General features: G+C 49.6%; 2 protein-coding genes across 2 annotated transcripts; both read left to right on the forward strand.

Moving 5' to 3' along the window:
* Positions 1–2,484: 2,484 nt before the first annotated feature.
* Positions 2,485–5,361, forward strand: BDW70DRAFT_107858 (Sodium/hydrogen exchanger family-domain-containing protein). The gene is made up of 9 exons (XM_073734444.1): positions 2,485–2,873; positions 2,941–3,009; positions 3,084–3,190; positions 3,247–3,420; positions 3,632–4,023; positions 4,077–4,125; positions 4,174–4,540; positions 4,589–4,690; positions 4,738–5,361. Exons 1-9 carry the CDS (start codon positions 2,825–2,827, stop codon positions 5,097–5,099), a joined length of 1,671 nt encoding a protein of 556 aa, XP_073599046.1. The 5' UTR covers positions 2,485–2,824; the 3' UTR covers positions 5,100–5,361.
* Positions 5,362–8,882: 3,521 nt separating this feature from the next.
* BDW70DRAFT_171201 (GMC family oxidoreductase) lies at positions 8,883–10,948 on the forward strand (the record flags this gene model as incomplete). Its single annotated transcript, XM_073743160.1, has 5 exons — positions 8,883–9,072; positions 9,141–9,171; positions 9,220–9,481; positions 9,535–9,661; positions 9,711–10,948. The coding sequence occupies 5 exons, from the start codon at positions 8,883–8,885 to the stop codon at positions 10,946–10,948; spliced, it is 1,848 nt and encodes a 615-aa protein (XP_073599047.1).
* Positions 10,949–12,174: the final 1,226 nt, after the last annotated feature.

Here is a 12,174-nt window from a genome sequence, read left to right on the forward strand (position 1 = left end):
CAGGCACGGGGTGAGGGGAGTTGCTCGGATCTGCTCCTGCTTTTAACAGAGGCGAAAGGTCAGGTACAGGTAGTTGAACTTCAATCTTCGTGCGCACAAATAATAACTCGCTGATACCGAGCTCTAGCCCAAAGGATTTCGAGTGTAGAGAGGTTGAGCGCTGCGGTTAGCAGGATAAGATTCACCGGTCGACATCTCACTTGGCGTTTATCTGACAGTCAGCCATACGCAATCTAAGCTCTGACCTAATTAATGCACATCAGTATCTGCGCCGCTGGCAGATCCGATTCAGCGAATTCGTGGCTGGAGGTGGAACATCAGCAAGTCAAGAATCAACTATCTTGCAGGCATACATAAGAGGTATAAGCCTTAGTCTACAGTAGGAAGACCTGACTCGGAAGCCTGACAACAGCGAATCCCCTGAAGCCATTTAGGAGGAAGAGTCTGTGCGGCTCTGGCCGACGTGTTGGGGCCGTGGGTTAGCTCCAAATCAAATGTTGACTTCTAAGACCAAATATTAGTGACCCTAACAAATACTACTCCGGTCCGAACAGTAATCACAGCCAGGGTCAGCGTCGTCACTTTGTAGTGTTGCACACCAGCCGAGCACATGTACTAGAACATCTTGGGAGGATGGACCTACAAAAGTATTGGGTATTCAGAGGAGCCAGTTATAGATATTGGGTTGTAGATATTTTAGGTTATATGTTGGGATCGGGCCAATCAAGTATTTGGGCTTTTTCAAATTTTACTGCCCAGAGGCCGCAAATCAGGTAGAAGTAGGTGTGAAGCAAAGATTATACGGTCACATTCGTCTGGGTGAATCACATCCGTATTGCATAACGTGGAATATACTAGCACCAATAGTAGATACCCGACCGACGCTATAGGGGCGATATGACCCTTCCAGCTATCTTGATCTTCATAGATACGGTACCCAAGGAATTGTGCACCCTAAATCAAGGGACTGCATCTTGTGTTGACTGTTGCAGACATGGAGAACCCCAGCATTCTCCGACGTCTCTTCGGTTCTCTCAGCGCATCTTTTAAACGACCACCAACAACAAAAGCAGCACAAGACTGCCGCACACGAAATCTAGACCACGCCGCCAGATGCCGTACGTTATTCTTCTTGAGCATCGGTTGGGCTCAAGAATCATCTTCGTGGTTGCAGTTTCGTGATTGACATATTCCTGTCTACCACGAACGAAAAAGAGGGTGAATATTGATGTTACAGATCAATCCCTATCACGACGTGCTTGAGGCGCATTCGGCGAACTTTAATATTATAAGCCCAGCTGTTATTGGACTTGACTGGCCGCTCCAGTGGGACAACGAAGGTAAAACCGGAAAGGGTATGTCAAAGCCTTCAGCACTGCAGGCCCTGGAACTGGGACCACAACGAAATCCATAGAATGTCGGACCGAGCAGACCCAAGACCCTGGTCAAGCCGCAACCATAAGGGGGCCCAGCTACCCGAACCCTAACCCTATTGACAGATTGATGGACCGGGGCCTGTGTGTCAGAAGATCGATCAAATATAACCACCGATCATCCTTTCGCAATGACGTCAAGTGCTTCATGTGTGCCTCGAAGTGGAATTGAAAGTCAAGTGCTTTTAACGCTTCGAGAGACAGTCTGTTTCTGCTTCTTTCTATACACTATTGAGGTCAATGCAAATTGGCAGTGCCTTCTTTAAACCACTATAACTGGACAGCCGGAGGGCCCGTGAAACAGCTTCGCATGCGTTAGGACTGGATATGTCAGGGAAGGAGTCTGGGCAATACCTCCGGGTTTGCAGAGCGCATCTTCTGTCCATAATAACAGCTTTAGAAGCTCCGATCTGCTTTATCGGCTGCCGATCTTGCGCGCGGTGCCCGTCCTTGGCGGGCCTCGGCGCTGACGCACTGCCTTGAAGATGATTTGGAGTTTCAGGCTGCTGCTCCTCGCATCAGTCACCTATCTTTACTCAAGGCTACATCAAAAAAGGCTAGGTGATGCCGGACCTGACCGAATCACAATTAGTCACAACCACGGCAGACGAAATCCTCGGCGTTGAAACTTGCTTCTTCACCGGTGGGGCATTCCCGGAATATCGAGCCAATTCAGAGGCAGGTGATTTTAGGACGTTACTCAAAAGATAGCGAGGGAGACATGATTAGGCATGTCTAAACAATCAGCCTCCGGTCCGGTCAGGAAATCCCCCACGTAGGAAACGCAGTGGAAGGGTCGGCCAACCCTCTCGCGTCATAACAAGACCTTGGACGCTCGCCATATGCCGAATGAAAAAGGAGCTATTTTGGGGGGTTTCTTGGCAGGGGGCCCTACCATGAAACAGTGCGAGAGATTCAGCGTGTTCTTGGCCTCACCCTTGCGTCTTGGCTGATCGATGCCAAGCACTCCGCCCTTCTAGGAGCGATTCCTCATTCGGTGGAGCTCTGTATCTGCCCTCTCAAGCGCTTCCAAGCCGCTGATCTTGGTCCGTCGTTCACCCCTGAAAATTGCGAACTGATCAGACGTCTGCTGCTCATTTCACTTGATGGCCGCGCGGCAAGTCATGCGAAGCTATACTCTCTCTCGACCCTCGGCGCCATCACTCCTTTGTTGCAGGGTGCTGGTGCGACGCAACATGAGACTGGACATCCATTGTAAGCTCAGTCTCTGCCATAAAAATCAATAAAAATAACAAAACACTGCAGCTCGCTCTTCCCTTTCTTTTTCATTTTCTGGCACTCGGAAAACCTTACAACCTGGCATGTCTGCTGCTTTTCAACTCTCTGTTTCCAAGCTCTCTCTCAACCTCTAAAACCACCCTCAACCCACCATGCCCACTCTGGATGTCAGCGAGCTGAATGTGGTTATATCGGTTCTGGGTATCGACCCTTTCTCAGAGATTTGTCTGGTGTCTCTTGGAGCTCAACAATCTAATATGGCCAACAGGCGCCTTCATTCTTCTTTATGCGTTGGTCTCGGTGAAAGTGAAAACGCAGTGGTATCTGGGTGAAGCGCGTACGAATCCTTCCATTCTAGTAGCTCTACATGCTGCTCTAGAAGCCGGATGCTAAATCATATTACGCATTAAGTACCAGCTGTGGTGGTTGGCATCGTTCTAGGGCCATATGCAGCGCAGTTTCTCGATGCCACTGAATGGGGCTCCGCAGTTCGGGGCCAACAGGAAGCGATCACCCTGGTGCGCGAACATAGCAAAGTATGCTCACACTAGCGGCCAGGCTAACAATGGTGCAGGGACTGTGTCGCGTGGTGATCGGTGTTCAGTTGGTGATCGTGGGCTTCCAGCTCCCAGCCAAGTACCAGCTACATCGCTGGAAGGAGATGCTGCTGTGCCTGATCCCCAACATGACTCTCATGTGGCTTTGTACCTCCGGCTGCATTTTGCTGGCGATTCCTAATCTCAATTTTGTGAGTCTCTTTTCCTTTTTTTTTTTTTTTTTTTTTTTTTTTTTTTTTTTTTTTTTTTTTTTTCTTTTTTTTTTTTTTTTCTCTTTCCTCTAGGACGTTCCATGAGCAACTGAGCAAGTTTCGTACATTTGCATCTTGCGGTCTTTTTTTTTGGTTTTTAATCCGTCGACCGGGACTGCCAGGACTGAACGCTAACGTGCTCCGCGCGCAGCTCACTGCGCTGGTGATAGGCTCCTGCGTCACCTGTACCGACCCCATCCTCTCCCAGGCCATTGCCAAAGGGCCCTTCGCCGACCGATATGTTGCCCGCGATCTTCGCGAAATTATATCCTCCGAGGCCGGTGCCAACGATGGGTTTGGGTTTCCCTTTCTGATGCTAGCGACCTATATGCTGCGGTATACACAAGGGGATCCGGATCAGAACCACACGGCCCATGCTCATGTCGTGCGCTCGGGAGATGTAGGCCATATGCACGGCGGGCTTGCGAAAGCGATGGAGATGTGGTTTGTCGAGACCTGGGCCTACTACATCATCCTTGGCGTGGTGTATGGCGCCACCCTGGGCTATACTAGCATGCACCTGCTGCGGTATACCCTCCGAAAGTAAAACGGGCCTATACCTGATACCATTATTTGAGGATGCTAACGCGTTTTAGGAAGTGGATAGACGGCGAGAGCTACGTGCTGTTCCCGGCTGCGTTGGGAGTAAGTCCTTGTCATGCGACTCGTGTTCATACCTAATCCCATCATCAGTTGTTCCTCCTTGGAACGTGTGGTTGCATCGGAACGAACGATCTCCTCGCCTGTTTCTTTGCTGGCGGTGCCCTAAATTGGGACGGGGGCTATCTGGCGGAAACCGAAGCCCGCCATGACGAAGTCAATTCATGTATCGACGTTCTCCTCAACTTTGGTGGATTCATGTACATTGGAGCCGTCATTCCGTGGGATGACTTCCACCAGCCAGACACTACAGGAATCACATATCCCCGGCTGGTCCTCCTTGGCTTCATCGTCCTCCTCTTCCGACGCATTCCCAGCACGCTTGCTTTGTACAAGTTTATGCCCAAGGTCTGCAAGAACTGGAAGGAGGCTTTGTTTATGGGCTACTTTGGTCCGATAGGTATGTCAATACTTGGTTTGTACGGAACTGATATTAACGCGGTGCCAGGAATTGGTGCTGTCTTCTACGCCGAGCACACCTCGCATCTTTTCCCTCCTGTAGGTGAGGGCAGTGCCATGGAGGCCCGCTTGATGGGCGCCCTCAAACCAAGTGAGTTCAAATCACTCACTCTCAAACCAATCTAACCTATACCCTAGCAATATATTGGCTCGTGTTATTCTCGATCTTCGTTCATGGCCTGTCCATTCCCCTTCTGAGCATTGTGTACAAACTCCTCAATGTCCCGCCAGAGGTCGACCCCCTGGGACCAGCCGAAGTCCGCCCCCTATCCTTTAACCAGACCCTTCCGCCCAACAGCACACTGCACTCCAAGCGCCGCTCAATCCTCGTTTACAACCGCTTCTCGCGGAGCAAATTCCCCTCCAATATTGGGTGGGATCTGCCACATTTCCGGAGCAATAACAGCTCCCACGCGGCGGGTCATGTTCCGCTGGTGGAGGAGTTCTCGCTCCAAAGCGTCCATGACAGACACAAGCCAGAGTCAACCAGCGTTGTCTGATTCTGTTTGTCTTGTTCTCTTTTCTTTTTATTCGTGACGAACCTCGCTTCTCTGCTTTGACTTAATAGCGCCCTGCATTCTTTGTCCGTGTTAGATTAGTTGTTTTTTCCGTGGCTCGCACCAGTCTGCCATGGTCTGGCCTGGCAAGTCGTCCTACCGCGCCCTAACGCCGGTTGAGCCGCCCGCGTTTCTCATTTCCTTTTCTGAGAGCGTTTATAGACAAATCAATAGAATATTGTAGGATCATAAAGCGGTCTCAAATAGGTATTCGTTCAGCTCTACCGCTAGTCTCTCGAGTCATGACTCAATCTAGTAGGTGACGTTATCGCGCCATAGTCATCAGCAAGACTCGCGTCTATGGCCAATGTATGCGATGTGTCAGGAAGTTGGCGTCATTCCGTCCCTCCATTTTGACCCATAAGCTTAACTAGCAGTCGTTTCCTACTATGGTCTGGGCCACTGAGCCGAATCTGAAGGCATTGCGTGGAAGATACAACCCAATAGCGCTGATGGCTGTATAAAGGCCTTCATGACCACTATGTAAACTGAATATCCAAGCAATTCTTTCAGGGCGGATTCAAGTCGTATATTAGTCTTTCCTAGTGGCCATCGCTCGGTTCTGGCTAGAGGTCCTGGACATAATGCAATGTTTTATGGTATCCTTGACATAGTCTTGTCTTTCTCTTATTAATCGACGTTATACAGTATTAAGTGCCGAGTGTTATAGGTTCCTCGTACAACATATCCTTCTCGGAACTTGGCTAACCAGAGGCCTTAGCAGGCAAATGCTCGCTTAACATGGCCTCTGTTATAACCTATACACCTGAATACACTTCTGTCCTTGTCGACGAACTGTTCTAGTGCAAAGAGCAGAATATATAGCTTAGAGCAAAATCATTGTACCTTACACCAAGGATATCTTATTGTTTACTAGGATATTTATTTAATAGGATATTCGAGGATGTTTGCATGGCAGCCTTATTTTCTGATGTCAAATAAGCCAAGAAAGTCCTATTTTGGGTCAGTTTGGAGCACTACCCATCTGATCTGCTGTTGACCTTATTACCTGCCTGCTACATGATGTGGAGCAAGCACTGAACCAGGGCAAGACAGCCTTTCTTCTAACTTTTGATATTAAAGGAGCATTTGACGGTGTTCTCCCTGGCAGACTGATATACAGACTACGCACGCAGGGCTGGCTGGACAACCTAGTCTGCTGGACTTAGCAGGAGCTAGAGCAGCTTTTAGACTACACACAGCTTGCATTGCCACCAATCTCTGGATCTGCCTTGACAATCTAGAGGTAGCCACACGACTCCTATCACCTTTTACAGGCTCATCCCAAGAGGTCTTTGAATCCTTCCAATCGCTAGTTGCATCCTGGCCCGCGCGAGAAAGGTTCCCCTATACTAACGGTGGCTCTGTACGAATCTGCTGGGTCTCTGGCCATGCTCAGATACCCGGAAATGAAGCAGCTGATCAAGCCGCAAAGAAGGGAGCTGCTATGGATCCTCCCTCCTCATGGAGATACTCATTCGCTCTCTCTCAAACGCAGGGCAAGGGCAATACTATATCTGCTCTACAAAGCTACTGGCAGTCTACAGCTCTACAGTCCTATCAAGAGCTCCAGATCACCCCTTCCCCCGATGCCCCGCGGAGCTGAGACTCCCGAGACCTCTTCTTGCACGGGTCCTGGCTGCACGTTCAGGACATGGAGATTTTGCAAGATATCATGAGCGGTTCAATCATGAAGATGCCTACCTTCCCTGCCGCTGCGGTGCAAAGAAAACTCCAATTCACTTCCTCTTTTGCCGCATTGCTAGGAGACGCCTACCCCGCCCTCCAGGGCCCCCCACCGAGACGATCCCGTACCTACTCGGCACACCAAAGGGTGCAACCGAACTAGCTTCCTGGTTCTCACAATCTCGTTCCTTTGACGATATCTGCACATGCTATCCTCCATCACACTTTTTTTCCCTCGCAATGATGATTGCTATTTTGACTCTACGCCCACAGATCCTTCACCTGTGATAGCAAAACAGCGAAGGATCCGACTTCACAAGCCCCGCTTTCAACCCAAACCCTCACATGACAATGTAGAGAGTGATCCGGACGCTGAGACACCCACATCAGATAATCTATCGAACAAGAGGCTTGCGAAAACAACGTGGCCTCGAGATAAAAGGCTGTATTCTTCGTTTTGTAAAACCGGCTCGCCGTGGGCACATTACCGCAAGATTGCTGAATTGGGTCGCTCTGAGAGTTCATTCCTCTGTGCTAGCACGTCTAGGCAGCCTCACCTCATGGTTATCAGGGTACTTTCAGGATGCGAGGGAGAGCAGCGGTTAATTCGGATGAGCCATCCTAATATCGTTTCTCTAATGGAAGCCTTTACCCAGGATAACATGCTCTATCTGGTTTATGAGCGAATGGGCGTCTCCTTAGAGCGACTGCACTCCTCTATTCATCTGGAAAAGGCTCATATGGCGACCATATGCCGAGAGGTCAGTACTCTTCTAGGATCGACAAAGCGGGAGCTAAATGCTGCTTAGATTCTCAGGGGATTGGAGTATATACACGATCATCTAGCAACTGACTTTCATGACTCTTTATACAAAAATACTTTCTTAGATATATCGGGGGCAAGTAAAATAGGTAGGTACTCATGTCTCCCGTTGAAACCTGCTAATTTCATAGCAAATAATGGACACAGTCTCGTTGCAAAGACACAACTGGGGGTGTCTGATATAAGACGCCTTGTGAAACGGGCGTAGGTAGTATTGTTTTCAACTAGCTGTCCTGTATTCATGAATATCACAAGTTTAGAAAGGAAACAAAAGATAGAAGCGCCAATATCCTCCTCCTCCTCCCTTTTATCAATTTTTTCCGGTTGTACCTCAAGACTTTTCGGATCTGTATGCCGACGGATCTCTTTACCGAAGCTGCGCGCTGCAATTCCAAGGTTGTATACTGATGCAGAAACCTTATTTAGATCTCTGGAATTATTCCTGGTTAAGGGCATGGCCGACAACCAAAATCCAGGCCATAGCCTGTGATATCCTCCGCCATACAGCTCCGAAAACCTCATTGAGTTATCATTATACTACAGGCAGGGGTTCCCTAGGAGTAAAAACTCAAAGCACTCTTGCTTGCCCTAGCGAATGTTCGTTGGTATGTTTCAACAAATTTTCCGCAATGCTAAATGCCCACAGAGTGGCTACTGTGTTTTTAGGATACCTTGTACTGCAGGTGTTCCTGCGCCCAGAGGGAAAGCGGACTGGCCTCCATGGCGGCGCGGAATATTTTGATTGCACAGTCCTTGAACAATGGCTAATAGATAGACCTAGATGCTGTGGTGATTATCCAACTGCAGACAAAATCGCGCTATGTGGCTTAAGAATCATGTCCTTACCCTCGACGTATAAGCCATTTGCCGGTGAGCGACTCCCTTCAATGAGCCGAGAGTAACTAAGTGGCCACGTTGCTGTCAGTTAGGAGGATTGGGATCCCTGTTCCGCAGCATCTAGATCAAGCCAAGCGCCGGGGGGAATACCCTGAAGGGCTCAAGGGTGATTTGTATATGGCTTGGAGAACCTCCGCGGGGCCCTAGTTACTTGATGAAACGGCTAAGGGGTAACGGCTAGAACCTATGCATGCATGCATGCTAATTCTTCAGCCGAACTGGAGGCCTAGGCCCAAGTGCTCCATGTTTCAACCGGTATTTAAGGACGGCTTATTTCGACTGCTGTCCTTCGTCTCCAGGAGCAGCACCAAAAGTTCACGATGAAGCATACAGTTTTGACTGCCGCACTGGCCTTGGGCTTCAGCTGCGCTACAAGCGCTGGCGGCGTCCATTCCTTTGGGACCATTATCGATCGAGCGGCGGACCTGTTTCCTGTATACGACTATGTTGTTGTCGGTGGTGGTGTCAGCGGCCTTGTGGTTGCAAACCGTCTGACCGAAGATGTCAATAGTATGCCATTTCATCGGTTTATGAAAGGTTCGTCTGCTCCATTGATGACGCTACTGACAGTTTCACAGCGACCGTCCTGGTAATTGAAGCTGGCAAGATGTAGATTCTGTACTACCTTAGACCCAACTCCTCATGCTAACTGCTCAGCGACAACTACTCCAAAGTCATCCAGTACCCTCATTACCTTTCTCTTGCTGCCACAAACCACAGCTGGCCTATCACCTCTCTTCCTGTTGCCGGACTGAACAACCGCACAGTTGCTGTGTCTTCAGCTCGAATTCTCGGTGGAGGGAGCGCCATTAATGGTATGGCATTTGACCGTGGATCTCCAGGCGATTACAACCTCTGGGGCGAGATTATCGGCGACAGCACCTGGAGCTGGGAGGGCCTCCTGCCGTACTTCAGAAAGGTGCGTCTCCCGATGGAGAGTAAAACTAGAAGTATGCTGACAGATATACTCAGAGCGAAACATTTACGCCCCCGACTGAAGCGCAACAGAAGGAGTTCGGCATCTCCTTCGACATGGCGGTCCACGGAACGACCGGTCCGCTACAGTCGTCGTACCCTCCATTCATTTCAAAGACCAGTAGTATGTCTAACGGCGCTACTCCGTGCTCATAACTGATCATATTAAACAGAGGCCTTTATCAACGCCCTCCGCCAGCTGCGAATCCCAATCCAACGCGACGGTACGGCCAACGCGATCGGTGGATTCTGGAACCCCAATTCTCTCGACCCTGCCACCAGAGAGCGATCGTACGCACGAACGACCTTTCACGAAGAGGCTAAGAGCCGACTAAACTACCATGTGCTGCCCCATACCCTCGTCACCAAGCTCACATCTGATCTATCCGCTGTCGAGTACATTACTGGCTACAACCCGGATCAAACAACCGCACCTTCCAACGCACAAGTTTCCAGAGTCGGGGCGAGGAAGGAAATAATCATGGCTGCCGGAGGTGTCCACACGCCCAAAATCCTCGAGCTATCCGGTATCGGCTCATCAAGCGTTCTGGAGTCCCTTGGTGTAAAACAAATCATCAATCTCCCCGGTGTTGGTGAGAACCTGCAGGACCACCCAGTGCTCTACGGCGGCGCCACTACAAATGTGACCGACGCTTCAACTACGATGGCTGTGAACGCTACATTTGAAGCAGAGATGGGTGTCCTCTACGAACGCAACAGGACAGGTCCCTGGACGGTATCTACAGGGAACACGTTCGCTTTCTTGACCGCGGAACACCTGAATGTAACTGCAGCGACCCTTGCTCAGGCGGCCGACCAATCTGTTGGAGAGTATCTCCAGTTTGGACTTGATCGCTCGGTAGTCGAGGGATACGAAAAGGTCAAGGCTCTGACTCTCAACGCCATGGCTAAGAACAAAGTAGCCCTGACCGAGAACCTCTTTGGCGGCACCGCCTGTCTCCAGAAGCCGTTGAGCAGGGGTTCAATCCACGCGAGCTCAAATAACCCCTACGACATGCCCAATGTCGACTTCCGCTCGTTGAGTAACCCGCTTGACCTTCAGGTCTTGATCCAGTCCATCCGGTTCAATACGGACGTCCTCCCAACAACGCAAGCTTACAAGGAAATCGACCTTGCCGTCACATACCCGCAACCCGGTTCATCTGATGACGAGCTCACGAGGGTGGTGAGGAGTGCTGCGTTCCCGAGCTTCGCGCATCCGAGTGGGACGTGCGCGATGCTGAAGCGAGAGGATGGTGGGTGCGTGGATAGTCAGTTGAGACTTTATGGATCCAAGGGTAGAATCAGGGTTGTCGATGCGAGTATCTTCCCAGTGATTCCGTCGACGCATACGCAAAGCACGGTGTATGCGGTTGCGGAGAAGGCAGCGGATATTATCAAGGGAGCTTAGACTGCACATTGAAAACCCTAGTTCTAACTCTCTACGACAAAGCGAGGATTAGACTCGAGCACAGTCTTTTACTCTGTTGCCTTTAACAGATTCACTTCTCTGCCGTCTGCAGGTGCATGCCCATCTGAGCAATTCACGTCTCCTCAACATCCCACACAACGCCCTTCCTCTCCCAAATGCCAATTTTATACTTGTGTGGCCCATTTCCCCGGTCCTCTTTCAAATCTTCTCTAGCAGCATCCACAGTTGTCACCTCCCTCTCAAGACCTCTCCCAGTAATAATTTCCAACAATTCTGCCAATCCAGCATAAATGACCGTATTTCTAGCATTAAACCACCCAACATCCCAAACACTCGCACCATCCTCTTCGTCCCAACAACCTCCTCCGCCGCTCTCCTAAAATCCCCCGGACTCTTGAGCGTAACCCGAACTCCCATCCACCCAGCGCCCTAACAACATTCCTTACAAATTCACAACCCCGAAACTCTTCTCAGGGTATATAAGCTGCACTGTAATTCACTTTCTCTTCATTTCTATCTCATAGCTCGTGAGAATACAAAGGCAATAGAAGACTACATAGCTAGTAAGGGTAGTTTTTGTCTGCTACAGTTGAAAGCATCTATCAGGTTCCTTTGTATGTGATATGGAAATGCCATGTATAAGCGATGTACTCGCTGGCCGGCTTACGCCGCGTGACATCGTGGCTTAGGCGCGATCTCCATCTCCTGAGGATCTGACCCCTCAATATATCGAGAATAAGAACGAGAGAAGCGATCAATCGTCATATGGCGTCCGATCCTTAGTAGGCTACGTTGGTGTAGTCGATACAGTTTCCTTCTGCCCTTTCCCCTTTGAGCGTATCCACAACATCATCTAATCATGTAGGGTTGTAGGAGGCACATTATAAATACAGCTAGCTTCCTGAACTTTACAAATTTTCTATTTTTTAAATCATTTATAGCATTCTATCCTACCCTCTTGCTCTATTAATTCCTGGCGCGTTTTACGCGCTTTTGGTGGCATGATAGTTGTTTGAAGATAGAGGGTGGTTGGCGCGTTCGAAATTTTGTAGTTCCACGGATCACCCGGGATTTATGTTAACGTAATCCACGGCCGAGACGCGCTTACGGGCGAACCGCGCCTTTCTGCTGCTTCTGCATATCAACATTCTTCAACGCGTCATTTCTCTACTTTATCTTTATAATATGCCTTTATCAAAGGAATC

Source organism: Aspergillus foveolatus, assembly GCF_047715535.1.
Source record: "Aspergillus foveolatus strain CBS 279.81 unplaced genomic scaffold BDW70scaffold_7, whole genome shotgun sequence".
Taxonomy (NCBI): Eukaryota; Fungi; Ascomycota; class Eurotiomycetes; order Eurotiales; family Aspergillaceae; genus Aspergillus; species Aspergillus foveolatus.

Excerpts from the sequence above, each read along its gene's own strand:
- BDW70DRAFT_107858 (XM_073734444.1), top strand. The coding sequence starts at position 2,825 with ATGCCCACTCTGGATGTCAGCGAGCTGAATGTGGTTATATCGGTTCTG. Across the intron at positions 3,421-3,631 it reads CGATTCCTAATCTCAATTTT|CTCACTGCGCTGGTGATAGG; the intron begins GTGAGTCTCTTT and ends CTCCGCGCGCAG. Across the intron at positions 4,691-4,737 it reads GATGGGCGCCCTCAAACCAA|CAATATATTGGCTCGTGTTA; the intron begins GTGAGTTCAAAT and ends CCTATACCCTAG.